Source organism: Mus musculus, chromosome 2 (genome assembly GCF_000001635.26).
Source record: "Mus musculus strain C57BL/6J chromosome 2, GRCm38.p6 C57BL/6J".
Taxonomy (NCBI): domain Eukaryota; kingdom Metazoa; phylum Chordata; class Mammalia; order Rodentia; family Muridae; genus Mus; species Mus musculus.
The window spans coordinates 25,211,976-25,237,801 of record NC_000068.7 but is presented as its reverse complement, the minus strand read 5'-3'; the positions used below and the strand labels follow the sequence as shown (position 1 = coordinate 25,237,801).

Below are 25,826 nucleotides of genomic sequence, written 5' to 3'. Positions count from 1 at the left end.
TCTCCAGGTATGAGCAGATAGGTCATAGCCCCGAGTCACCTTTCCAAGCTCTTTGTCCCCTGTTCTAGTAAAGGCCAGTACTGGAACCCGTTTGACCAGTCTTAAAGGCAGACTGCCAAGGGAGTGGGTAAAAGTGAGTAAGGAGGGTTGTTCTGCCCTTGGCTTTCTTGTAGCAACCCCTTGTGCAGTTCTAGAGGCCCTGACAGCCTATCCCAACACAAGTGTGTCTCCCTCGTTCTTCACTGTCTTCAGTCCTCATCACAGGGAAGGAACACCAAGGCCACTTCCCTGAACTGTCTTCCTGGACTATTGCAAAGGCTGTGGGTCTGAAGGGCAGTCAGCAGGGAGGTGCTTTTGATGAGCAGGGGGAGTGCTGTGGGGATGATGGGTGTGAACACTTTGTGTTCAAGTGCTACCTCAGGACCAAAAGGCTGGCTACTGCCTGGGACATCAGAGTAAGGCCAGGCTAGGGAGAGAGGAAGATGATGCTGAGAAGTGCCACAATTTACCAAGAATATGCACTCTACTCTGGAGTGGGTGGAGACAGGCTCCATGAAAGGTGATGTGAGCTGAGGCTAAAGAGTGGGCTTCGCCGGGCAGTGTGGCTCACGCCTTTAATCCCAGCACTTGGGAGGCAGAGGCAGGTGGATTTCTGAGTTTGAGGTCAGCCTGGTCTACAGAGTGAGTTCCAGGACAGCTAGGGCTACACAGAGAAACCCTGTCTCAAAAAACCAAAAAAAAAAAAGTGGGCTTCACTCCGGCAAAGCAGGAAGATATTACAATGTGGGGATCGGACGAGAAGAGGCTGATCCTGGGAGAAGAGTACAAGAACGGGAGGACTTAGGTGTTGGGGACAGCTAGGGCAAAGAAAGACAAAGCCAAGTCTTTAGGAGTTACAGGGGGAGTGGTCTGAGCAGCATCCGGTCATGCAGTGGGCTGGCTCACCTTATCTCCTGCCCAGTGGGTGGTACATCAGATCCAGTTGCAGACACTTTGTAACTGAAAGAGGAGCCCACTCTAGCTTGATGCTGCCACCACCTGCCTCCTGCCGTCTTGCCCGTGTAGATAGTAATGCGAACCCAAGGAGGGAGCCATGAGGTGTCCAGGGTCCCCACCCCCTCCTCCAACAATCCTCTAGCTTGGAATAGCTTTCTGGTGAAGCGGATGCAGGTAAGAGAAGCCTGGGGTTCAGGAAGGCTAGGGGTGGGGTTAAGCAGGAGGGGCCACCGAGGGGGTCTCAACAGTGGGATAGAGTGCTGTTTCAGCCAATGACCACAGAAACAAGAGATATGCCCAGACTTTATGAGAGCCCAAGACCGCCACCTTCCCTCCAGGTGTGTAGGCACTGACTTTCTGGAGAGGCATTCGGGAGGCCAGCATGGGTCAAACTGTCACATAGGTGGGCACAGGTGAATTGTAGCTTGTGCTGTTGCTCTGTTGGTTCCCTCATACTGTCCCTAGGATGCTGCAGCCTGAAGGCCTCTATGCCTTGGAGGAGGGGACAGCCCTGACAGCCTCACGGAATGACTGCATCATCTGCTACTCTGCCTATGACCTCTCAGTACACTTGCCTCGACGTCTCTACTGTGGCCACACCTTCTGCCAGGCATGCATGCAGCGGCTGGATATGCCAGCCCACGAACAACACTGGATCCCCTGTCCACAGTGCCGACAAAGTACCCCTGTGCCCCGTGGAGGGGTGACCATGTTGGACCTGGACCTGGCTGCCTTCTTGGCAGTCAAAGCTGAACGGGAACCATCAAAAATAGAACCCAGGTCCTCTGTCCCCCTCAAAATCAGCACTACCATCACTCAGCAGCCAGCTGGACTCTACCCCACCTTGGGCCCCCAACCCCACTTCCCTCAGCCTGGATGCTGCTGCTGGGGTTGGGGAAGACTGTGCTGGTACCCCCCTGGGAACCCCGAAGTCTAAATTCTGGCCATCCCCACCCCCACAAAGGAAACTCTGCTTAGTAGTTTGTCTACCTTGGATCGTACACAATGCAAACAGAACAGCCTGCTAGCAAGACAACTCTCCTATGACTGTACACAACCAAATATAGTGGTGTCACCTTGACCAGGAACATTTCGAGCCATAGCCTAAGGTCAGAGTCAATGGCCATGGTGCCATAAGACTGCACACTAGGCTGGGGAACTCCCATTCTACTGGCCTAGATTCTCGTACCCCAAAGTAGTCTGACTCTGGCTAGCCAACATCCTGCTGTCTATGCCTCTTGTAAACCCAGGACTCAGCTGAGAGAATGGCTCCCAAGAGTCTGTGGGGGTGAGTGTATGGGCCTGGGCAGGGCCAGGCTATGGGTGTATGTAAGTGGCTGGCATCAGAGTAGGTCTTCCTCTCTATAAACATCCAGAGGTATGAATCAGGAGCGAGGGCAAGTTGCCTCCTCTATTCCTGGAGTCTCATGTGTTACTGTCTATCCAACAATGCTCACTGAGCTCTGTTCTCTGTCTGCAGCACAGGTACCAAAGAGGGGTGCAATGGAGGGCTAGCTCTGACAAGGGGTCTTGACTGAGATCTCACTGCTCATTATCCTATCTCAAGACTCTCAGCTTTCATCTACCACTGGTGACTATAATACAGACCCTTTAGTAGGTGATAGAGGCTACAGATGACTGACAACCCCAAGACCAAAGCTGTAAGCTTCCATCCTGCTAGAAAGGCTGTATTCAGGAGGCCCTGGGAGGAGCCTCCTGGGCAGTGGATGGGAGGCTAGAGAATTTGCTGAATAGACATTAAGAAGACTCCTTCCCTGGGCAAAGTCCCTCAAGCAGCTAGGTTGGGCAGTGAGCAGAGAAGGCTGCTGGAACTTGCAGGGGAGGGCCTAGTCCTCATCCCAAGGTCTGGAAAGGGCCTGATCCACAAAAAGGGACATTTCACATGCATGTGCAGACAGGACAGTGCTCAACTGGGAAAAGATACTCAGATAAGGGTCGGGCAATGAGCTCTGCCCACCTCTTTCCATGCAGATAGAGACTCCAAGTCCTGGACCCCCTGCTGGGCTCCCCAGAAAGCCCTTCTAGATCTGGCCCCACCCTTAAACTCAGATTTGAATCTGCTGACCTCAGAGCCTCCGTGCATTCCCAGGCCACCTGAGGAAATCCATCTTCCACGCCCACCTGGTGCAAAGGGCTTCTCTCTTGTCTCTCTGTCAGGTGCTGAGATGAACATGATAAGGTTTGCAGAGTTCGCAACCCAGAAGGACGGAGAAGGGCAACTTTCTTGTGGGGTTTCTAGGCAGCCCCAGCCAGAATGACAGCATCCTGCCTGGGTGGTGTAGAATGTCCATTAAATGTATCCAATGCCTACTGGTGGCTGCAGTGTCTACCTCTCTTTTGCTCCTGGTCAAATGTTGCCCATCTCTGGAAGAAGTTCCACCCTAAGAGAGTTGGGCTGGGGGCTCAGGACTCCTAGCCCTAGGATGACAAGGGTCTGAATAAGGCCTTGGGCCAGGCAGGGTCTCCCCTTGGGGGCCCCAGCTCCTGGGTAAACATTAATGGGGCTCCACACATAGCAGGTCATGTGCGCACCCGACAGATCTTTGACCTGCAGCTGTTCCCTCTGTGCCTCCTCCCTGCTGGTGCCCCCTCACCATACATGCAGGTAGGAGCTCCTAGAACCAGACCAAGCTCTAGGACACTGAGTCCAGAGATTAGTGAGCATCAGGTCCAGGGTTTGGGCATCATACGGAATCCCTAGGACCTTAGGGCAAGTGAGAAGAACCTAGAGGCAGGCTGGAGGGAGGGGACACAAAGGACCCCTGGGCCTGAGCCCAATCACTGTGGAAGGAGCCAGGGTAGACTAAGATTCAAAGAGTTCCAGATCCAGAGCCCATGGGGCCAGAGCTGCCAGGACATGGGCAGGGGGCTCCCAAACTCTGCTCCTAAGTCTGGGGGGGGGGGGGGGCTCTTATCAAGCAAAGGCGTCACTTGTTTGGTATCAAATACCAAAGTCTAAGCTGGGACCATCTGCAGTGTCCTTACTGACACTTGATAGGCGAAATCCCAGGGTTCTCTATCTAGTCAGCCAGTGCCCTAGAACCCTGTACCCTTAGTCAGCTGTCAAACTTTCTTTCAGCAAAGACCAGTGAGGGAGCTGGGAAGCCAGTGTCCCATTTCTTCTGCCCCCTGAAACTAGACTGGGTTTGTCTGATAACCATCCGAGGTCACCGTATCCATCTGTCTGTGGTCAGAGGAAAAGGAGAACCACCAAGACCTGCAAGGTGTGGGGGGGCAGGGGTGTGTGTGGTGGAGCAGCAGCTGCGGTTTCAGGTCAGGGGCCTGACTTTAGTCTGCTTGGTGGGATAGAGGGTGGAGTAGGAGGAACAACCAACTTGTACTGCCTTGCCCTCAGCAGAGCTAGGATTGGGCCTGGGTCTTCCCCTTCTTGAAATCCATGCCGAATTCCCTCGCCGGTGGCCAGGTCCCCAACCCTACTCTGGATGCCTTTGACCTGGTGGACCGGAGTCTGAGAAATGCAGGTATTCGGTGTCCCTGGGTTCCTATCTCTTAGCAACTACCCTAGGCAAAAATGAAATTTCTCTAGCTCCCCTCTGGACAGAGAGAGGTCTCTTCTCACCTCTGGCCTGAGCAGACTCATTTGATCCCTGCCTCTGCTTCTATACTCACCCATGGCCCCTTGTTGCCCCAGTCCCCTCCACTTCTTCCTTCCTTTTGTCCTTCTCCTTGGGAATTCTACAAACAGCCCTACCTGACCTGACCCCTGCAGGAATCTCCGGTTCCATTCCAGGCTTGGAAGAGGGAGGTACAGATCCCTGGACCTTCTCTCCGCTGAAGAACGCTGACCAACTGAAAGGTAGGACCGGGGGTGTGACACAGCATACAAGCAGGCCCCTGGCCTCCCCTTTCCCAGCAAAGCATAGTCTGGGACTTAATAGAACTCACCTCCTAGAAACCCACATTGAAATGCTTGAGGAAACCTCTCCCAGCCAGCCGCTTGTCTTCCTTTTACTCCCTTTCGATGGCTCCAGTTCTGGGACTCCCCTTTCAAGGTCATGGGCCAAGCTATATGACAAAGAAACAAGGGAGAACAGAGAAAGGGACACGGTCTCTGCCCTGGGGAACTAATACAAGGGAAGATGTGGGTCCCTGCCCAATGGGACAGAAGGGAGATCCTGTGCTCTGCCTGAGAGGTGACAGAAAATATGGCCCCTGTTCTCAGGGAACAAAGAGTGTGTGTGTGGTGGTGGTGGGGGGGTGGGTGTTGCTGGGCAGTAGTCAGCTGGTCAAAGATAGTCCTATCTGATGTCCCTAGAGGTTGGCATGGCCAGCAGGCTTCGCCGGGTGGTCAGCAGCTTTCTCAAGGCATGTGGACTCCTGGGAAGCCTCTACTTTTTCATCTGCTCCCTGGACATCCTCAGCTCTGCTTTCCAGCTACTAGGCAGTGAGTGGCCGGGGGGGGGGGGGGGAGGCCAGGGTAGAGGTGGGAGGTCGGTGCTTTACAGCCTTGTTGCATCTCCCTGTGGGGAATAGGCAAAATGGCTGGAGACATTTTCAAGGACAATGTGGTGCTGTCCAACCCTGTGGCGGGCTTGGTCATTGGTGTGCTGGTCACAGTCCTTGTCCAGAGCTCCAGCACATCTTCCTCTATCGTGGTCAGCATGGTGGCCTCTAAGTGTGAGTGCACCTCTTTTTCCCAGGGCAGCGGGGTGGGGGGGTGAGGGCTGGTGAGCAGGAATGGCTGAAATGGCACCCCTACAGTGCTGACTGTCCAGGTGTCTGTGCCTATCATCATGGGCGTCAATGTGGGTACTTCGATCACCAGCACCCTGGTCTCAATGGCGCAGTCAGGGGACCGGGATGAATTTCAGAGGTGAGTACTGGCTGAAGAGCCAGACTGGTTCTGCCTTGGCCTCGGTGAAGCCTGCTTAGGCAGACAGCCTACCCTGTGTGACTGCAGGGCCTTCAGCGGCTCGGCCGTGCATGGCATCTTCAACTGGCTCACAGTATTGGTATTGCTGCCGCTGGAGAGTGCCACCGCAGCATTAGAGAGACTGAGTGAGCTGGCCCTGGGTGCTGCTAGCCTGCAGCCAGGGCAGCAGGCCCCCGACATCCTCAAGGCACTGACTCGGCCTTTCACACACCTCATCATCCAGGTGAGGACAGATGTACCAGAGGAAGGTACCTGTGCCTGGCTGATGGAGCAGGGCAGAAGCCCTGTGCCAGATGGGAACAGAAGAGGGTTTAGGCTTATAATAGGCTGAGGGATAGGAATGCCAGACGACACATAACCGTGCCCCCTTTGTCTACCAGCTGGATAGCAGTGTGATAACCAGCGGTATTACCAGCAACACCACTAACAGCAGCCTGATTAAGCATTGGTGTGGCTTCAGGGGGGAGACGGTGAGGTGCCTCTGACATGCCGAATCGTCCCGCCCACTTGATTGTGAGCCTTCTGAATCTCTCTCTGTCTTCCTACTGTGAGCTTGGCCTGAGTCCTCCCTATCCCTCAGCCCCAGGGAAGCAGTGAGGGATGTGGCCTCTTCAGCTCTTGCACAGAGAGGAACAGCTCAGCATCTCCAGAGGAGGACAGATTGCTCTGTGAGTGCCTCCGCCCGTCTCACCCCTACCCCGGTTCCAGCTCTGCCTCTCTCCGACTCACCACCCTCCCCTGCTACAGGCCATCACCTGTTTGCCGGCTCAAAACTCACAGACTTGGCTGTGGGCTTCATCCTGCTGGCGGGCTCGCTGCTGGTGCTCTGTGTCTGTCTGGTCCTCATCGTTAAACTGCTCAACTCTGTGTTGAAGGGCCGCATCGCACAGGCTGTGAAGACTGTTATCAATGCAGGTGGGTGCAAGGGTGCCCTGGGCCTGGGCTGGAAGACCAGGCAGGGATTTAAGAATGACCCAGCACCCCACCATGCACACCTGCAGATTTTCCCTTCCCCTTTGGCTGGCTCAGCGGCTACTTGGCTATCCTCGTTGGCGCAGGCCTAACCTTCTTGCTTCAGAGCAGTAGTGTCTTCACAGCAGCCATCGTGCCTCTCATGGGTGAGCCAAGGTGGGCAGTGGGCTTGGGGTTGGGGGAGATGAGCTGGGCCTCCTAGTAACCCTTCATTCCTCCAGGGGTTGGGGTGATTGACCTGGAACGGGCCTACCCCCTCTTCTTGGGTTCCAACATCGGCACCACCACCACAGCCCTGCTGGCTGCCTTAGCCAGCCCTGCAGACATGTTAATCTTCGCAGTTCAGGTACTGGCCTCAACTATTTCCCTTTTCACAGCACAGCCCAGGCTGGCTACATCCCTAGCTCTCCCTGGGCTCCACTGACTGACCACAGGCCTGCAGCTCTACCTCTCAGTCCCAGGGGGACATTGCAGGACCCCACAGCCCGAGCCTCAGTTCTTCCTTTCCAGGATTGTTTTCCCAAAATGACCTGTGGTCATCTCATGCCCTTTGTCCGTCTATCATTGGCAGTCCCACAGATTCCCCGAAGGACCCCTGCTCCTCTGGCCCCTCCATTCTGGACTCTTCACTGTGTCCCCCTGGGGTATCCAAGTATGGTTATCTGGTCCATACCTGCAATATGATTCTTCCCAAATTCCCGTTTCACCATGTACCAAGCTCTTGACTTCCCAGACTCTGTTCTGGGGATGCTCCAGCTCAACTGTGCTAGCTTCATCATCCTGCCGGAACTGAGATACAGTTCTGCCTCTAAGTTGTCTCTCCCAGACCTCCCAGCTCTGGGCCTCAATCCTTTTCAAGCTCAGACTCTCTAAATCACCTAGTCTTTGGTCCACTGCCCCCACTCTAGATTCCCTCTGCCTGGGACAGGATCAGGTTCTGAAATCTTGGATTGCACTGGCTGCTGCTATAGGGAAAACTGAGCCTAGCTCTCCCTGCGTCCCACTTGCATCCTTGTATCTGCCTCTGTATTATCCTTGTCACTTAGACCCTCCTGAGCCTGTACCATCCTCTCCAAGCCCCCTGGATTGTGCTCATTTACAGAAAGGCCATATGTCGTGTTTCCTACCAACCTCCCACCGTCTCTGATAGCAGCAGGGTTTTGTTACCACACACAGGTGCTGACATAGACCCCTATCTCCTAAAACACGGGCAGGAGGAATATGGTGAATATGAGCCTACCCTGGCTAGATGCTGCTGTACTAAGTGATCTGTCTGAATCACTCAGCAGGACACAGCGGACAAGCTTCAGACTTGACCAGAGTAGGAAAGGCATAGTTTCTAAAGAGCCCAGAGCCCAGGTAGTCCAAGCTCCTTATGCCTTCTTGTCTTTCCTGCCTACCAGGTTGCTCTCATCCACTTCTTCTTCAACCTGGCTGGCATACTGCTGTGGTACCTGGTGCCTGTCTTGAGACTGCCAATTCCACTGGCCAAGCGCTTTGGAAACCTGACTGCCCAGTATCGCTGGGTGGCCATTGTCTACCTACTATTAACCTTCCTGCTGCTACCCCTAGCAGCCTTTGGACTTTCCCTGGCAGGGGGCACAGTGCTGGCTGCAGTAGGGGGTCCTCTGGTGGGGCTGGTGCTCCTTATCATCCTGGTTAATGTCCTGCAACAACACCGACCATCTTGGCTGCCCCGCTGTCTTCAATCCTGGGCCTGGCTGCCACTCTGGCTCCATTCTCTGGAGCCCTGGGACCGCCTGGTGACTGCTTGTTGCCCCTGCAGGGCCTGCAGCAACTCTCCTATGACCAGCAAAGTGGCTCACTGCTATGAGAACCCACAAGTCATAGCTTCTCAGCAGTTGTGAAAAGTGGGTACCATAGCCAGCTCCACTAGCTTCAGGGCATTGGAGGCGGGAGAGACCGCCTGCCAGTCCTCGCTAAGACAGAGGAGCAGGGCTCCACACGGATGTTTTAGTCTCTTATATCCTCTCCTTTTCAAATAAACGAGGTTACTATTGAGGAGTGTTGGCTTTCTCTCCTAGATGGGGTTGCCTGTCCTGCCGCTGAGTGGAGATGGCCAAGCAGTGCCATGCTGCCCCTAGTGGAGACTAGAGATTAGGGTAGTGCTTCCCCCACACACACCCACCCCCAAGCCTGCAGCTTGTTTATTTCTGTAGTGGCTGGTGACAACCGGTTTACAGGAGCCCTTCCGGAAGAGCTGCCTGGAAAGGCTGGGCAGGGCAGAGAGCCCAAGTTCACTCACATCGAGAGGGAGCCTGAGATCCGCCAGCAATGGGTGTGAGAGCTGCAGTTAAGTATATGACTTTTATGAGTATATGAGTTGTGCAAGAGGCTGACTTTGCCATCTGCCGGCAAGCTTCATCAGGCATGGTCTCCCTAGCCACTAGGGGGCACCCTTCCTCCTGCCGGGATCTTAAACAGTGGGTTTGGACTAGGCACCCTACCTCTGCCACCTTGATGCCCAGACTTGTCCAGGTAGCCTCCTAGGACTTGCCCATCTAGGTGAAAGGATATAAGGCCTAGACACCATTTTCTTTGCCTAGGTGGCTAAGAAAGGACTTGGGAGAGGGTGGGGCCCTGTTTGGAGCTCCTGCCCTCCTCCTTCTCGCCTCCTGCCAGATGGTCTGTTTTTCAAACTGAAAGGTTTGTCCTACAGCCAACAGGTAACTGGACACCAGAGAAGAGGTGAAGACCTCTCCCCACCTCCTACAGCTTCAGGCTGTTCACAGACTGAATCCCACCCCTCCCACACCACACCACCGAAAAGAAAGCAACCAGAAACTCAGGCACAGGTTATAGCAATTGGACCCACAGAGGAGCTGACAGGGATCCCTCTTGGTCTGTCCATTACAGTTTTCAGGCATTTGACATTGAAACACAATGTTGTCATCTGCAAAGCTCATGGTCCAGAACTATGCAGTTGAGTTACAACAAACAAATAAAGCTTTCAATGTTTTAAGTTCAGGAGTTTGAGTTGGCTCTTTATAACTATTCTTGCCCACATGTGGCCAACAGGACACACTGGTGTGAATTTTCTTGGCCTAAACTTTTCCTTGCACCCCCCCCCCCAACCTCCAGGTTCACCTAGCTAGACTCTGAGTCAACAGGTATGGCGTCAGGGAGAGCCCGGAGAGCCATCCATTTATTGCCCAAGGGTTCTATCCTTATTGGGGTGTGTGTTGTTTTGTTTTAAATTACTTTAGATTTACATGTATGAGTGGTTTTTTTGGCTGCATTTTATGTATGTGTAGCACTTGTGCCTAGTGACATTGGAGGTCAGAAGGTGTCAGATCACCCAGACAGAGGGAAGGTTGTGGACCACCAAGACTTCTGCCAGAGTAACAAGAGCTCATAACCACTGAGCTACGTCCTTTTGTATTCCCCTCGACACCCCACCACCACCACACACACACACATTGTAGATGCCTCCATGGTCCTTCCAGGCCCTCTTTGTCCTTAGCCTTTACTGTCACCCAGGTTCTGTTCCATTTCCTACCCCCAGCTCCTAGGCTTCCTAGGACTAGAATTTATTGCGTCCACTAAGAGTAGAGGACTTGCAGAGATGAGCTCCAGCAGGGACAGAGCCAGGTCTGTGCACTGCAGCCCTAGTTCACTCACTCTTGTGACCCACTGAAGGCTTTTACACAGCCTCATGGTGTTCTCTGATGTTCTAGAGGAGGGGCAGAGCCAGGCTGCGTCTCTGGAAGACCCACTGTGGGAGTCAGTGAGACCTAGTCCACAGGGGAAGCACCTTGGCACCTCTCCTTCCGGGGTGAGGGGAGGCCTTTCACAAAAGCTGACTACAGGGTCCTTTAAGGCCACAGAGACTGTCTGCCTGCTGCTCCTGCCTGGCAGTAATGCACCCTCCCAGTGGGACCATGGCCACCAGTAAACAGAGCCTTCCTTGTGCGGCCTCCAACAGCTGCAGACTGGGCTGGGAGGGCAGGCACCCGATGCTCCCACAGCCCGTTCTGCCTTGCTTCTCTGCTCCTCTGGCCAGCTCTATGCACACCCTCTCATGCTATAGGTTCCAGGACCTCTTGATATACTGGGTCTCCTTTGCCTACTGGCACAGGGGAACTCTTGATTCATAGTAAAGACCTAGAGTGTCTTCCCCTGCCAGCTGTGGGCAGCCACTGTCCTTGGTGGGCTTTTGCTATGTTGTTTGTATTTACTGCCCAGCTTGGGACCCAAACATCTCCAAGACACCCAGGAAGCTCTTTGTGTTAAAATACCGAACTTCTGCTTCCTTCTCAGGTGTGTGCTATGAGATTCTAATAGTTGACATCTTGGCACCTAAGCTACTCTGTAGAGTCCAGGATCTTTAACTCAGAAGATATTTCTAGGTACTGAGATAACCTTCAGCATGCCAAAAAGTGACCTGGTACCTTACATACATTTAAACCTCCTGAGGTATGTATGGGTCCTGTCAGTGTGGTCACAGAACTCAGCCCCCCCTTCCTGATCTACCCTTCTGGGAAAGGACAAGACAGTCAGATCTTTCTGGAGATCCTGGTCAGTATAGTAAATATGAACACTAGGACTGCGGTTTTTTTTTTTTTGTTTTTGTTTTTGTTTTTGTTTTTTTGAGACAGGGTTTCTCTGTGTAGCCCTGGCTGTCCTGGAACTCACTCTGTAGACGAGGTTGGTCCCAAACTCAGAAATCCACCTGCTTCTGCCTCCGAGTGCTGGGATTAAAGGCATGCGCCACCACTGCCCGGCAGGACTGCATTTTGTATATAGCGACAGAATGCCACTGCTCAGGATACAGGACTCTGCTTGTCCTGGTGGGGTTTTTTCCTGTGACATGGTTGGTAGGTACTTGGATACCACAACCAACAGGGATTGCCTAACACCCTTAGTTTTGAAGGTAGTTCATTCCAAAAGCCAGAAGTGGCTAGACTGAGACAGACCCATTGTATAATATTCCTTTAAAAAGTTACACATCAGACATGAAGACTAAGAACTGTAGTCCTTGCATTCTGGAGGCTAAGGCAGAATTCCAGGTTACAGGCCAGACGACTCTGTCTCATAAGCAATGGCGTAGAGAAATTACCAACTAGACCATTTTGTGGGCAGAAAGATATTGGGGATCAAAATGCCAAGGTGGGGGGAGCAAATGGAGAAAAAGGATTGTTTCAGAACTACTTGCCTTCGAGAGGTAGCTGACTTGGGAGGGAAGGTTAAAGTTAAGGTGAACAGAAATCACTTTAAGAGACCTGCTCTTCTGGTAAACAGAAACTTTTAAGCTTGTTTACCTGGTCAAGTCCTGTTTAGGACAATGTCAGCACTACCATTTTGGGGGTAGGGGTGCTTTGGACCTGACCCTGAAAAAAAAAAAAAGAAATATGTACATGTATTGCTCTCCATTACAGGACAGGGACTTGCACACGTTTGTTTGTTTGTTTTTCCCTCTAACAGTCATGGCCAGGCATGCCCAGCCCTGTAGTCTCCATGCAGCTCTGTGCGCACTTGGAACTCAGGCTCCAAGGAAACCGGCTCTTGGCCAGCAAGTTTCCACAACATCTAGGGAGGCCGAAGGGGCGGAGGGATGGCCCTCCCAGGGGTGGGGTGGGGAGGGGAAGAGAGAAGGGGGGGGGGGAGAGGGGAGGGGGGAGAGAGAGAGAGACAGATAGAGACAGAGGACCCCGCGCCTGCCCAGTGCGTCCCGGAAGGGCCCGGCGCCTCATCCAGAGCCTATTATTGTTAGCGTTTCAATTCGCCTCAGCTTGAGGCTTGCAAGGTGTGTTCCGGATCGACAATGCCTGCCCGCGTCTCCTTTCTCTCCCCGCAGCAGCTGCCAGACCTACCAAGCCGCCCGAGCCCACAAAGCTCTGAAAAGTCGCCCCCTCCCTTTCAGCCGGAAGCTGGCTTTCCACGTCCCACCCGCGCGCTGCACTGCGGCGGTTACCAGGACGCCAAAACAGCGCAGCCAATAGTGTCAGGCTCTCGGAGTGCTCCCAGGAGGCAGCCAATGGAAGTGCAAATCAATCATTTGAAACACCCAATGGATTGAGCACTGCGGCGCCAGGGCGGGGATTGTGATAGGGGGAGCCGTAGGCAAGCGTGACCAATAATGAGAGTATATTGTTGGGAAGGCGGGCCCCAGACCGCTCGATTGACGGAAATGTAGCCAATCAGACAAGGATAATTCGTGGCCTCGTTCTGAAAGCCCAATCCTGTGCTGACGAGGGCGGGTCATAAGAGGTATATAAATGTTGGCAGAGCGTCGGTTGTAGCACTCTGTGCGCCTGCTCCTCCCGAAGTGCTCCTCTTCTACAGCTGTTCCGCAGTCGCCGCCGCCATGAGGGAGATCGTGCACCTGCAGGCTGGGCAGTGCGGCAACCAGATTGGCGCCAAGGTAGGAGGCTAGGTTTCTGCGAGCCAGACGCCACTGGGACAGCCAGCCGGGGAAGATGGCGGAAGCGGCCCGGAGCGTCGCCCTTCATTGCGTCCTGGATACCGGCGTACGCTGGGCCGAGACGTAGCGCCGGTGGCTGGTGTCGGTGGGGCGGACGGTGCGCGGCCCTTAGGGATTCGTCGCCCTGGCGCTCCTGAGACTGGAGGGAGGGGGAGGGCCTGCCGCACCCATCCGGGGCGGGGCTGCCTTGGAGCGCACCGGCCGGCCGGCGTGACTCAGCTAACGCCCGACTCCCTTGCAGTTCTGGGAGGTAATCAGCGACGAGCATGGCATTGATCCCACTGGCACTTACCACGGAGATAGCGACCTCCAGCTGGAGCGCATCAACGTGTACTACAACGAAGCCACCGGTAAGGCTCCTCTACCCCATCCATCCTCCTCACCACCCTTCCAGTTTGAGCACACTTGACGTCCCCCTGTCCCAACCAGGTGGCAAGTATGTGCCCCGCGCCGTGCTCGTGGACTTGGAGCCCGGCACCATGGACTCGGTGCGTTCAGGGCCCTTCGGGCAGATCTTCAGACCTGATAACTTCGTCTTTGGTGAGTGTGGTGGAGGTGTGGACGGGCTTGCTACCCATGAGGCTCAAAGGTCAAGGGGCTGACCTAAAGTTCTTCCTTAATAGCCACCAGGTGTACACTTTCTTGCCCTCTGAGTCACTCAATCCCTTGGCCGAAAGCAGCTTTAGGAGGAAGGTCCAACTGACTGCGGGTAGATTAGTTGCTAGTAGAGAGTATGAGAAGACCTGACCTAGTGGCAGGGGCCCTGTACTCTCCTTGAACATTGGCAGGGGTGCCTTTGGAAGTATTTACTGTCTTAGCTCTAGTGTGTTCTGTACATCTCCGTCTGGTCTCCCCCACCCCCCATCCCCAATCTATGTATCCCTGCCTGGCCTCTTTAACTGTAGACCAGGCTGACCTTAAACTCAGAACTACCTGCCTACCAAGTGCTGGGATTAAAAGCTTGTGCCATTATGCACAGCACCCCCTCTCCCCTTTTTTTTAACATGGCAGATTGTTTTGGGTCTGTACACTTTATTCAGTGTCACCTCATGTCATTTGGCCCCTTGGGCACATACTTAGTGTGACCTACTGTTTTCTCTTACAGGTCAGAGTGGGGCTGGGAACAACTGGGCCAAGGGGCACTACACAGAAGGTGCAGAGCTGGTTGACTCGGTGTTGGACGTTGTGAGAAAGGAAGCTGAGAGCTGTGACTGCCTGCAGGGCTTCCAGCTGACCCACTCCCTGGGTGGGGGGACTGGGTCTGGGATGGGTACCCTCCTTATCAGCAAGATCCGGGAGGAGTACCCAGACAGAATCATGAACACCTTCAGTGTGGTACCTTCCCCCAAGGTGTCGGACACAGTGGTTGAGCCCTACAATGCCACCCTTTCAGTCCACCAGCTGGTTGAAAACACAGATGAGACCTATTGTATTGATAATGAAGCACTTTATGACATCTGCTTCAGAACCCTAAAGCTGACCACACCCACTTACGGTGACCTGAACCATCTAGTGTCCGCCACCATGAGTGGGGTAACCACTTGCCTGCGATTCCCTGGCCAGCTAAATGCTGACCTGCGGAAACTGGCTGTAAATATGGTGCCCTTCCCTCGCCTGCACTTCTTCATGCCTGGCTTTGCCCCCTTGACCAGCCGGGGCAGCCAGCAGTACCGTGCCCTGACAGTTCCTGAGCTCACCCAGCAGATGTTTGATGCCAAGAACATGATGGCTGCCTGTGATCCAAGACATGGGCGCTACTTGACTGTGGCTGCCGTGTTCAGGGGCCGCATGTCTATGAAGGAGGTGGACGAACAGATGCTTAATGTCCAAAACAAGAACAGCAGCTACTTTGTTGAGTGGATCCCCAACAATGTGAAGACAGCTGTCTGTGACATTCCACCTCGGGGCCTGAAAATGTCGGCCACCTTCATTGGCAACAGCACCGCTATTCAGGAGCTGTTCAAACGCATCTCAGAGCAGTTCACAGCCATGTTCCGACGCAAGGCCTTCCTACACTGGTACACGGGTGAAGGCATGGATGAGATGGAGTTCACTGAGGCTGAGAGCAACATGAACGACCTGGTGTCCGAGTACCAGCAGTACCAGGACGCTACAGCTGAGGAAGAGGGAGAGTTTGAGGAGGAGGCTGAGGAGGAGGTGGCTTAGAGCTGTCTTAGTCACTAAAGCATGGGAGCAGTGTGAACTCTTTATTCATTCACAGCCTGTCTGCTAGCCATGTCCACTGTGCATTTGCTGTCCTGTGTCCTGACATCACTTGTACAGATACCACCATTAAAGCAATTCATAGTGTGTGGCTTCGCCTGTCCAATTCCTTCTGATAGGCTCTTCGGGTGCTGTTACCGAATGTCAGTGCATAGTTGTCCTGCATGGCTGCAAGGAAGAAAGGCTTAAGCTGAGTACCTGCGGTGAGCACACTAGAGAGGTCAGAGCAGCTTCTCTACAATCTAGCATGGAGGTAGCTTTGATGGCCTAACAGGAATGACTAGTGAACCCCATAATGACTGGGTGATTAATCCAGGTTCAAACTGGGACTGGCCAGTGGGCTGACAACTGGTTATAGGCAAGTGTGGAGGATAAAGCAGGGTCATTTGACCCAGTCACAGGTTTGGTGTGTCATATAAACTTGTCCTTTGGAAGGAAGTGTGGGCTTCTGGTAGGGAGCAATACTCACATGGGATAAAGCCCATGTAGAAAGGAATCAGGCCTTGGCTTCTATAGATGGTGGTGTTTGGCCAGTGGGTCCTAGGCAGCCTTTCACCCAGGGCACAGACTGGGTGTCTGAACACGAACTGGAGAAAAGAATATGTGCTGTTTGCCCACATTGCCTCTGGGGACTCTTACCCATCTGATTCCTCCCCCCCTTTCCCCTCCCCCTACTAGGGTAGGGAATCAAACCATATTACTATGTGCACATCCCCAACCCTCAACAAGCTTGGCCTTAAGGGAAAAGATCCATAAGGTGGGAGTGGGAGCAAGACTGCAGGGAGACCTGACCTAGTTGAGGCACGTGGAAGCCAGTTTAAGACCATGTTTTCCTACCTGGTTCTTGTCAAAGTCATCCATAGCTTGTGTGACACCATCACGGTAATTCATCCCCATTACCCAGGCAAACCGGGGGACGAAGCCGGCATAACCTGGAGATGGGTGGATGGTAGGGTTAGGGCATATATCTTCTACACTGATTCCAGGTGTTTCAAATGCTGAGCCCCTTTATCCCTGAAATTTCAGCTGTTAAGCCCATTACATACCTAAAGGTTGAGCCAGGCTGTGGTAGTGCACACCTTTAATCACTCAGGAGGTAGAGGCAGGTGGATATAGGCAGTTTTGAGGATAGCGTCTACAGAGGGAGTTACAAGCCAGCCAGGGCTACACAAAACCCTGTCTCAAAAAACAACTCTTTGGAAACGACTGGGTTGGTTTAAGAAAAAGTTGAAACCTGTTTTCTGTGTAGGACAGGGCCCAGGTAGCAAACCCTCAGTTCTCTGTCTGGACCCTTGGGAACAGCTCAGATATCCAACACTTACCTGAGATGGCCTTGCGTTGGATTAGGTTGGGGTGGTCTAGCTGGGGCAGTCGTTGGAATCTGCCTACATCTAGTGTCTCCTGTGGGGGGTGTGGAGGCAGGTACTCATCCCTCCTGCAGTGGTATAGCTGGGACAAGGAAGTGCAAATTACCACTACTCAGCTTCCACATGGGGAGGCCAGTGAAAGGAGCCTCAGGCCAAAGTGTATCCAGTTACCTGGTTGTTCTTCCCTGGGGTATCCTGAAGAGGTGCTGCATCCTTCCAAGCCTCTTCCCCATATGCCAGCAGTAGACCTGGATGGCCCAGGTCTCTAGCTTCCCCCTTTCTGCCTGGGGGGCATGCCGGGTAGGGTGGATAAGGCATGAAGCCTGCAGTCAGTGGTCCCTGTCTGTTCTCTACTTGTGGCGGCCCCTGGGTGTCCACATCCTGGCGTGGGAGCTGGCCTAGGATCTCAAAATTCTTGTAGGGTTTCAGACCTGTACAGACAGGGTAGCCCTTGAGCCATGTAGGGAAGGAGGGTAGAACCCCAATGGAGGCAGAGCTAGGTCTGCCTAGATCCCACCCTAGACGTGAAGCTCACTGGTATAGTGGGGGATGTAAGGCTCTCTCAGGTCCCTGCAGGGAATCCATGGTGGCTTGGATTTGCTGAAGTCCTCAATGAACTTGGGCTTGGTCATAGGTGACAGAACAGAGCAGGGGCTCTTCTGTACGCTGGGATCTGTGAGCAACTGTGCAGTGGTGCGGCCATAGGTGTTTCCCACCTGGTAGCGCAGTTGAGGATAGAAACCAGCATAACTGTGGGGAGAAGCAGGGGAGAAACCACTCCTGCAATTTCATTAGAAGCCATTGGACATGGCGGGTTACCCAGCCTCTGCCCACTTTAGGCAAAGGTCATGGAAGCACTTGATTTCTGGGCCTCCTGAGACTCCATTAGCATATGCCACATCTTTACTGACATTACTACTCTCAGATTGTCCTCTACAGCAGGGCCATATACTCAGCAATTCTCTCAGTTTCTGTGCTTAGGTGGTTTGCCTGCATGTATGTCTGTGTTCCACATGTGCATCTAGTGCCTGTGGAAGTCAGAAGAGGGGGATGGAACCCCTGGAACTGGAGTTATATAGATGTTATGAAGCTACCATGTGGATGCTAGGAATTCAACCTACATTATCTAGAAGACTTGCAAATGATTTTTTAAAAAAATTTTTTGCAAATGCTTTTAATAGCTAAACCATCTCTCCAGCTCAGCACCCAACCATTCTCAACACTCTCCATCCACGAGCTGGCGAGATGGCTCAGAGGGTAAGAGCACTGACTCCTCTTCTGAAGGTCCTGAGTTCAAATCCCAGCAACCACATGGTGGCTCACAACCACCAGTAATGAGATCTGACACCCTCTTCTGGTGTGTCTGATACAGTGTACTTACATATAACAAATAAATCTTTAACAAAAAAACAAAAAACACTCTCCATCCCTTACCCCTCGGACAGCTCCAAAAGAGACAAATTTTAAAAGGAGGTATATAGGTCCTTCAGTTAATCGCCTATCTTATGTGCTCCAACGTTGCACTTAAGTCTGTGTAGGTATGCACGCACAGTCTTTGGAGTTGTTTTTTTTCTTTTTTCTTTTGCAGTGCTGGAGATTTTGCATGTGTATGCTAGGCAAGCACCCTACCTCTGTAAGGCTACATCTGTCTTGTCTGTTTTTGGGTTTTCTTGGCTTACACTTATCCCATCTCTAAACCACTTCTTCCTATGGAAAGAAAGTCTAGCATTTGCTTATCCAGTTTCTGCCAGCTATTTACCTGCCACAGTTTTTGCCCTTGACAGACATGCATTCAGGTTGAGGCCACAGGGAGGGGCAAGGCCTAGCCTTCCTCTACAGTTCCACCTCAGAGTTTTCCTGTCCCAGAGCTCTTCATCCCTGGTGATTTCTATTCCATCCTTAGTAGCCCTGGCTTTGGGCCTCTTCAGCATTGGTCCTCATCCTCTTGGAGTCCAGGAAGCCCCAGCCCTACTGCACATCCCTTGCCCAGCCCCAACCGTTCTCTCTGTAGAGCTCCCAGCTCTTACCCAGGGATGTAGTGGGGTTCTGGAGTGAAGAGGTTGTGTTTCTGTGTAGCTGTCATTTGCTTTGACTCTGTCCTTGCTGGTTCAGCCCTTTCTGTGTCCACCTTCCTTCCCTGAAGAGACCTGTTGCCTGGTAACCATTGTGAAGGGGGGCAGCATTATGGACCCAGCCATCTGTTAACCCTGTGAGCACTCCCATCTTGCAGCATCTCTGGTTCAAAGACCAGCTAGGAAGGACCTGAGCAAGGTAGGGGGTTCTGGAAGGAAGCCCTACTCACCCAGAGTTCAGGAGCCAGGAATGAGAAGTGGGTGGACTCTCACTACCCTCAGAGGTCAAGACCCAAGTGAAAAGCAGCCCCTACTTCATGATGGGGTCTTTACCCTAGTCCTTCTCCACTGAGGAAGTCAGTACTGAGTCAGGTTTCCCAGATGGACAGCTGTGTGGACTCTCTAAAGATTTGTTCTCCTGTAGTAAGATATTTTCAGTACTTAACAAATCCTCATTCTATTTTTTAATGTAGAAAAACTTTTGGGACTGAAATGGCTCAGTGATTAAGAACACTGCCTGTTTTTTCAGAGGACCCTGGTTCAAATTCCAGCACCCAATGGTAGCTTACACCTGTCTGTAACTCCAGTTCCAGAGGATCTGACACCCTCACACAGACATATATACAGGCAAAACTCACCAATGAACATAAAAGAACTTTCTTTGATGTTGGTGAGATGGCTTGAAGGTAAAGAGTGCTTTTCATGAAGCTGGATGGCCTGAATTCCATCCCACGAATTCACCACGTGAAAGAAAACCCACTTCCAAAAGTTCTCAGACTTCTAACGTACTCTAGCAAATAAAACCCTATTTAATAACAAAAATCCTATATGAGCAGATGTGTGCAGAGCTCCATGGTTAACTTCCAGTATTCCTCTGGAACACTGTCAGCGTTTTCTAAGGCAGGTTCTTTCATTGGTATCTGAGATTTACTGATTAAGCTAGGCTGGCTAACCATCAAGCCCAAAGATCCACCCTCCTGTACTTCCCCAACACAAATTTATGAAACAAATTTTTACTGGGTGTATATGTGTGCTGTGGCCTCCTGTGGAGGTCAGAGGACAGCTTTGGGGAGCTGGTTATCTCATTTGCCTGTGGGTCCTGGGGAGTGAAGTCAGGTTGTTAGAACTTAAGCTTTTATGTGTATGCTGGTGATGTAAACTAAAGTCCCCATACTTGCACATACAGCTGAGCTGAGCTATCTCCCTAGCTTTAAGATAGAACTTTATAACCACAAAATGAATATAACATAAAGGGGGGAAAGTAGCAGATCCTACTCCATGTCAAATCAACATAATGGCAGGCAGACTAAACTCTGCAACAACTGTTATGAATAGATAATTCCTACAAGACTTGTGAAGGAGCCGGGCGGCGGTGGCGCACACCTTTAATCCCAGCACTCAGGAGGCAGAGGCAGGCAGATTTCTGAGTTCGAGGCCAGCCTGGTCTACAAAGTGAGTTCCAGGATAGCCAGGGCTAAACAAAGAAACCCTGTCTGGGGGGAGGGGGGGGGAAAGATGGCTCAGTGGTTAACAGTGGTTAAGAGCACTTGTTGCTCTTCTAAAGTACCCTCACACTTGACTTCCAGCACTCACATGAGGTATTTCACAACTACCAATGCCCCTGGCCTCTAATCATCTGCACTCAAGTACATAAACCTACACACAGACACACACACATAGTTACAAATACTAAAAATAAGGGATGAGCTAGGCATAATGGCACCCAGCAGTTGGGAGGCACCTAGCAGTTGGGAGGCAGAGGCAATCTGATCTTTGAAATTAGCTAACCTGGTCTACTGAGAAGAGTTCCAGGACAGCCAGGAAACCTTGCCTGGAAAAAACAACAATAAATAAATTCAGGTGATTTTTTTTTTAGTTACATTAAAAATAAATATTTTTAAAAATCTTATAAATGAGCTGGGCGTGGTGGTGCATGCCTTTAATCCCGGCACTCGGGAGGCAGAGGCAGGTGGATTTCTGAGATCAAGGTCAGCCTGGTCTACAGAGTGAGTTCCAGGACAGCCAGTGCTACACAGAGAAGCCCTGTCTCGAAAAACCATACATACATACATACATACATACATACATACATACATAAAATATTGAAAATTAACCATCCAATACTAAATGCAAATATAAATACAAGTGTTTAAAAACAAAACCAACCCACAACCTTTAAACACAGAGTACAGTTCTACATGAATAAAATAAGCACGGCTCCAGTGCTGGCAATGGAAGTTCCCAGTGCAGGTTGCTGAGGTACACCCCAGAGCACAATTTGCTAATATAGATCAAATCTAAGCAAGACACTGCCTCTGCCACTAAAAGAAGTACTCTGAAACTAAACAAAGGTGCATGGTAGTGTGGGGCTAGAGAGGTGTCTGAGAGCACTCGTTGATTTGTAGAAGATCCATGTTCAATTCCCAGCACCCAGATGGTAGTTCATAACTATATGTAACTCCACTTACAGGGGATCTGATGCCCTCTTCGGACCTCCACATCACCAGGCTTGCATGGTACACACACATATATGTAGGCAAGACACACATATCAATTCTTAAAGCAAAAACAGATACATGTGTAACACCATCACTACTGTATCTGTTTGTTTTTCTTCTTCTTCTTATGTAGCCCAAGCTGACCTTGAACTTGTAGTGATCCTCCTGCCTCAGCCTCCCAGGTTCTGCAATTCCAGGTGTGGGCCACCATGCCCAGCTCCACAGCAGTATGAATATGTATGCTAGAAGCCAGAGGTTGATGTTGGGAGTCTTCCACAATTGCTCCGTACCTTAGAGTTTTTGAGATATGGTTTGTCTCGAAGAGTCTGGAGTGCTTTGTTTCAGCTCAATGTGCTGAGGAGTGAACTCCAGGGATCCTCCTGCCTCTATCTCTCCAGATCTGGGACTGCAGAGAAGCACAGCTGGATTTTACTGCTCCTGGACATCCGACTCAGGCTGTCAGGCTTGCACACACGGCAGGCACTTACTTGACTCATCAAGCCATTCCTATCCCCACAGCAGTACTTTCTAAGGGAGGAACTGGAGTCACATAAGTAGCAACAAATGCTCCTTCAGAACCCTACACATCAGGTCCCATAACACCATCAATTACATTCTCAGAGGACACTGCACAGTGCAGGAGGAGGCTCCAGGCAGCCCGTGGTCCCTTTGTCCAAATCAAACTTGTTTCCTCATGTCTCCATCCGTCTATCCAGAAAAGTGTCAGTCAGGGCCAGTGCTAAAGGGAGAGAGCCAGAAAGGAATAGGCCCAGTCATGGTAGAAGAGGGCTGGAAGAGGTTTTGTGGGTAAGGTATTTTTGTCTGAGGCCTGCTTGGGTATGGCTGGGGCTAAGGTCAGTGCTAGGACAGCCAGACAGCCAGCATCAGAGGCCACTCAGTATTCCTTTGTGTATCATCTAGGCACAACCTAATTCATCTAATACATTCTGGCCTTCTAGCTTTTGTGCCTGCAGGTAGAGGCAGAAGACAAGTACTTATAACTAGCCCTGCCTGGACTGCCAGTTCAGTAGCCAGGCCTCAGTTGCTTTGCTGTGTTTCCCCATGATGGGGTTTGCTGCTCTTCCTGATCCTCAGCTGACTTTCTCCCTATTCCCTTTCAATTGGTCCTCACATGGAGCCATCTGGCAGGGCTTGGCCTGCCTCTTCTCTACCTAGGGTGGGGTCCCAAACTTCCCAGAAATACTGTTAAGAGTGGACCCAAGAGCCCACTCAGGAATGACCACACTGCTTTTGCCAGACAGTGGTGGTGCACGCCTTTAATCCCAGCACTTGGGAGGCAGAGGCAGGCGGATTTCTGAGTTCGAGGCCAGCCTGGTCTACAGAGTGAGTTCCAGGACAGCCAGGGCTACACAGAGAAACTCTGTCTTGAAAAACCAAAAAAAAAAAAAAAAAAAAAAAAAGAAAGAAAGAAAAGAAAAAGAAAAAAAAAGAGAGAAAAAAACCTAAGCCCCTAGTAAAGGGAAAAGGGGTTGGGACAGGTTAGAACCTGTTCTGACCAAGGCTGACCTGGGTGACAGTCTCAGCAGGTAAGGAGGGGGTACTAAGGATGGAGGCCCTGTGGGAGAGCCCCTCCTGATCTGGACAATGTTCCTTTCCTAGGGAGCTCCCAGCAACAGAGGGGAGGGGCAAGATCCAACAGTGAGGTCACAGAGCCCAGCAGTGCTCTCTGGCCAAGGAGCCCAAGCCCCAGAATGAACTTTGATCAGAAGGCTGTGAAATTCCTGGCAAATTTTTACATCAATGGAGGCAAACACTGGACTCGGGGCCCCCTGAGTCAGAAACCTCTTCATCCCACCCAGTAATTTCAGAGGGCAGTCGATGGGGGTGGGGTGGGAACGACAACCCAGTGGGAAGACCTTTGGGATGGATGAACAGTGGCTGTTGGCTTCCTTGCAGGCCCAGTGCTGCTGCTGTGTTATGGTGGGACCAGGAGCTGGAGACTGCCTGGGATGAGATGTGGCACCCAAAGATGAAGAGATCCTCAAGTGGCTTCAGGTTAAGAATAGGCGCCCCCAATGAGTCCACACCTATCAGCACAGGGACTCTGAGAGAGCTGTGTGAGTGAGGGTCTTCACTCCCCAGGCCAAAATGGGGGCTGGGGAAATAGCTTTCTGCGAAGAAATGGGTCAAGAGCTTGCCTTTTGCATCAGGGCTCGAGAGACGTCCTCCAATCCTGATGGACCTGGATGTCCCTGGCCCAGCCCAGTACGAGGTGCCCAATATGTCTCTGCGAGAGGCCTCTCCACACCCCCAATACACCATCGGTCGCAAGTACCCGGTTCGAGGTGCATGCCCCCACAACCCTGCCTGTACTGGGGGAATGGGAACCTCTTGCCCTGAAAACCTCCCCACCGACCATCCGCCCCACTGCAGAGGGTGGTGGCCGCAGGGCATGGCAGACCATGTGGCTCCAAAGTGAAAGCCCCTTCATGCAGAAGACCGACTTCAACCGAGAGACAAAGGTAGGGACACTATGTGGGCCAGGTAGAGGAAGAGTAAGAGAAGGGGCCGCCTTGAGGAGGTAGGGGTGTTGAAGGTGAGGAGGAAGTGAGGAAAGGAGGGGTCAGATGCCTGTGGGAGGGGCTACATGCCTGGGTTTGGCGTAGAGGGAGAACCAGGAGCTAGGAAAGCACAAAAGCATGGATCAGGCCTAGGAGGATAGTAAGATGAAGCTGGGCAAGGAGGTTGCAGCGTCCTGACTCTTCATAGTGGCCATCACCCGCCGAGTACACGCCGCTGAGCCAGCCTGCCTTCCCGGCCTTCAGCTTTGGAGACCGCCATCGCTCTGTTGTCAAAATGCCGGAGAGTCGCTTCCGCCCAGGGATGCTCCGAGCCCGAGGTCCTTGTAGCTATACCCCACTCTTGCCTACCTCAAAGCCCTCTGGCGAGAAGCGACCCAGCCCCAACACCTATAACATCCTTCCTGGGTACCGTCTGCAGAGCACACGCTCACCTGCCTTCTCCATGAGCCGGTCTCCTGCGTTTGCATCCTGGGTCAGCTCCTGTAAGGAAGACATAGAAAAAGAGTCTTGGCCTGCTTGGGGTTGGAGTGGGGCTTGGGCCGCAAGGGAGGGGAGGGATGCTGGGGTGACGACTAGGGTCAGCTCATTCTCTCTGCAGCCGGAACCCCAGGTCCAGCTGCCTACTACGTGGAAGACTGCTACAACTCACGCTTCCCATCTTCGCCTGGAGTAGTTATTCAAGGAGTGCGCAGACCCAAGCGCCACGACACAGGCCCTTTCTGCACACTATAGGCCCATCGGGTATAGGTTGCAAAGCTGACCTCTCTTGAGGCTTACCAAGGCTTCCTTTGGAACTCTTTGTCTATAGCCGGCTTTCTGATCCTCTAGACACCCCTCACCCACTCTTCTGGCTTAGGCTGTCCAACAAGAAGAGTCTTCCCAGAGTCCCCTTTCACCCCACTATACCAAGATGCAAATGATTCTTCTGAACTGTGGTCTCTGGTGTGCCTGGTTGCCCATCCTTTGCCCAATGGGCTGTCTTGAATATGTGGCTTTCTGCTTCCCTGGTATTTCTGGCTTTCTCTGTTCCTGCGTGGTGTTCTTTTCTTCAGGATTGAAATGGCAGTCTGGGAACTAACCCTAAGCTTTCTGACCTAGGATAGAATAGGAAAAGGCAATGTGGGACAATCTAATCCACTCACCTAAGGTCCAGCATCTACCTGAGGATCAGGGATGCTTGCTGGGCTGAGGAACTATTGGGATGGGATGGGAAGTCAGAACCTGGGGTGCAGACACCTGTCTGCAGACAGCCTTGCCTAGCCCACTGAGGTAGGACCCAGGGAATCAGCTCACCAGACACTGGCCCTACTCCCCTGGAGCCTTGACCTGAAGAGTCAACTGGGTTTGGTAACTTGTGTTCTGAGAACCCACGCCCAAAGCCTTCCCACCCTAGCCCCTGCCCAATGATGGTTCCCTCAGCACTGTTGATCTGCCTTCCTACTTAGAAGTAGCCCCCTTCAGGAGCCTTGCCCTGCAGCTAGTAATAGCAATTTCTCCAGAGCTCTCTCCATACTTTCTTCCACACCCAGACACAGATCTCACTAAAGAACGTTTTTAAAATGTATTTTATGTGTATGGTGTTTTGTTTGCTTGTATGTATGTGTATGTGTGCTTAGTACCCAGAAGACATTAGATTCCTTGGAAGTGACGTTACAGAGCTGCTATGTAGGTGCTGGAACTGAACCCAGGCCCCCTGCAATAAGCAGAAAACGTTCTTAACTGCTGAGCTATTATTTTCCTAGCTCTCAGAGCTGATTTCTTTCTTTCTTTCCATCCTCCCCAGACAGGCCCTGGC

General features: G+C 52.1%; 5 protein-coding genes across 37 annotated transcripts; 4 read left to right on the top strand and 1 right to left on the bottom strand.

Annotated features, from left to right (window-relative positions):
* Positions 1 to 1,014: 1,014 nt before the first annotated feature.
* Positions 1,015 to 3,326, top strand: Rnf224 (ring finger protein 224). The gene is made up of 2 exons (NM_001033410.2): positions 1,015 to 1,170; positions 1,462 to 3,326. Exon 2 carries the CDS (start codon positions 1,463 to 1,465, stop codon positions 1,931 to 1,933), a length of 471 nt encoding a protein of 156 aa, NP_001028582.1. The 5' UTR covers positions 1,015 to 1,170; position 1,462; the 3' UTR covers positions 1,934 to 3,326.
* Positions 3,327 to 3,531: 205 nt separating this feature from the next.
* Positions 3,532 to 8,905, top strand: Slc34a3 (solute carrier family 34 (sodium phosphate), member 3). 11 transcript variants are annotated; one of them, XM_006497679.2, is made up of 14 exons: positions 3,532 to 3,622; positions 4,097 to 4,241; positions 4,376 to 4,499; positions 4,769 to 4,834; positions 5,294 to 5,422; positions 5,512 to 5,655; positions 5,740 to 5,851; positions 5,939 to 6,134; positions 6,292 to 6,381; positions 6,492 to 6,579; positions 6,659 to 6,826; positions 6,913 to 7,029; positions 7,105 to 7,229; positions 8,287 to 8,905. In XM_006497679.2, exons 3-14 carry the CDS (start codon positions 4,415 to 4,417, stop codon positions 8,749 to 8,751), a joined length of 1,785 nt encoding a protein of 594 aa, XP_006497742.1. In that variant the 5' UTR covers positions 3,532 to 3,622; positions 4,097 to 4,241; positions 4,376 to 4,414; the 3' UTR covers positions 8,752 to 8,905. The 11 variants fall into 11 exon arrangements, with proteins under 11 accessions (XP_006497742.1, XP_006497740.1, XP_011237319.1 ...); XM_006497677.2 differs by having other exon boundaries at positions 4,748 to 4,834; XM_011239017.2 differs by having other exon boundaries at positions 4,724 to 4,834.
* Positions 8,906 to 13,099: 4,194 nt separating this feature from the next.
* Positions 13,100 to 15,644, top strand: Tubb4b (tubulin, beta 4B class IVB). Its single transcript, NM_146116.2, has 4 exons — positions 13,100 to 13,268; positions 13,570 to 13,678; positions 13,758 to 13,868; positions 14,434 to 15,644. The coding sequence occupies exons 1-4, from the start codon at positions 13,212 to 13,214 to the stop codon at positions 15,492 to 15,494; spliced, it is 1,338 nt and encodes a 445-aa protein (NP_666228.1). The 5' UTR covers positions 13,100 to 13,211; the 3' UTR covers positions 15,495 to 15,644.
* On the bottom strand, positions 15,521 to 23,103 carry Fam166a (family with sequence similarity 166, member A). Of its 20 annotated transcripts, none has more exons than XM_011239164.2 (13): positions 23,016 to 23,103; positions 22,102 to 22,227; positions 21,977 to 22,028; positions 21,779 to 21,894; positions 20,779 to 20,821; positions 19,221 to 19,408; positions 18,946 to 19,072; positions 17,454 to 17,698; positions 17,090 to 17,349; positions 16,874 to 17,000; positions 16,389 to 16,483; positions 16,021 to 16,138; positions 15,522 to 15,719 (listed from the first exon to the last, which is right to left on the bottom strand). In XM_011239164.2, the coding sequence occupies exons 7-13, from the start codon at positions 18,999 to 19,001 to the stop codon at positions 15,631 to 15,633; spliced, it is 990 nt and encodes a 329-aa protein (XP_011237466.1). In that variant the 5' UTR covers positions 19,002 to 19,072; positions 19,221 to 19,408; positions 20,779 to 20,821; positions 21,779 to 21,894; positions 21,977 to 22,028; positions 22,102 to 22,227; positions 23,016 to 23,103; the 3' UTR covers positions 15,522 to 15,630. The 20 variants fall into 20 exon arrangements, with proteins under 20 accessions (NP_080900.1, XP_011237466.1, XP_011237467.1 ...); XM_011239165.2 differs by having other exon boundaries at positions 21,977 to 22,016; XM_030252007.1 differs by having other exon boundaries at positions 17,454 to 17,668; positions 19,324 to 19,408; positions 23,016 to 23,102.
* On the top strand, positions 19,095 to 25,595 carry Stpg3 (sperm tail PG rich repeat containing 3). Of its 4 annotated transcripts, XM_030252149.1 has the most exons (7): positions 19,095 to 19,189; positions 23,109 to 23,307; positions 23,406 to 23,566; positions 23,660 to 23,794; positions 23,883 to 23,971; positions 24,219 to 24,513; positions 24,630 to 25,595. In XM_030252149.1, the coding sequence occupies exons 2-7, from the start codon at positions 23,201 to 23,203 to the stop codon at positions 24,761 to 24,763; spliced, it is 921 nt and encodes a 306-aa protein (XP_030108009.1). In that variant the 5' UTR covers positions 19,095 to 19,189; positions 23,109 to 23,200; the 3' UTR covers positions 24,764 to 25,595. The 4 variants fall into 4 exon arrangements, with proteins under 4 accessions (XP_030108009.1, XP_006498457.1, XP_011237505.1 ...); XM_006498394.4 differs by lacking the exon at positions 23,109 to 23,307 and having other exon boundaries at positions 19,118 to 19,189; XM_011239203.3 differs by lacking the exon at positions 19,095 to 19,189 and having other exon boundaries at positions 23,152 to 23,307; positions 23,385 to 23,566.
* The last annotated feature ends 231 nt before the right edge of the window (positions 25,596 to 25,826 follow it).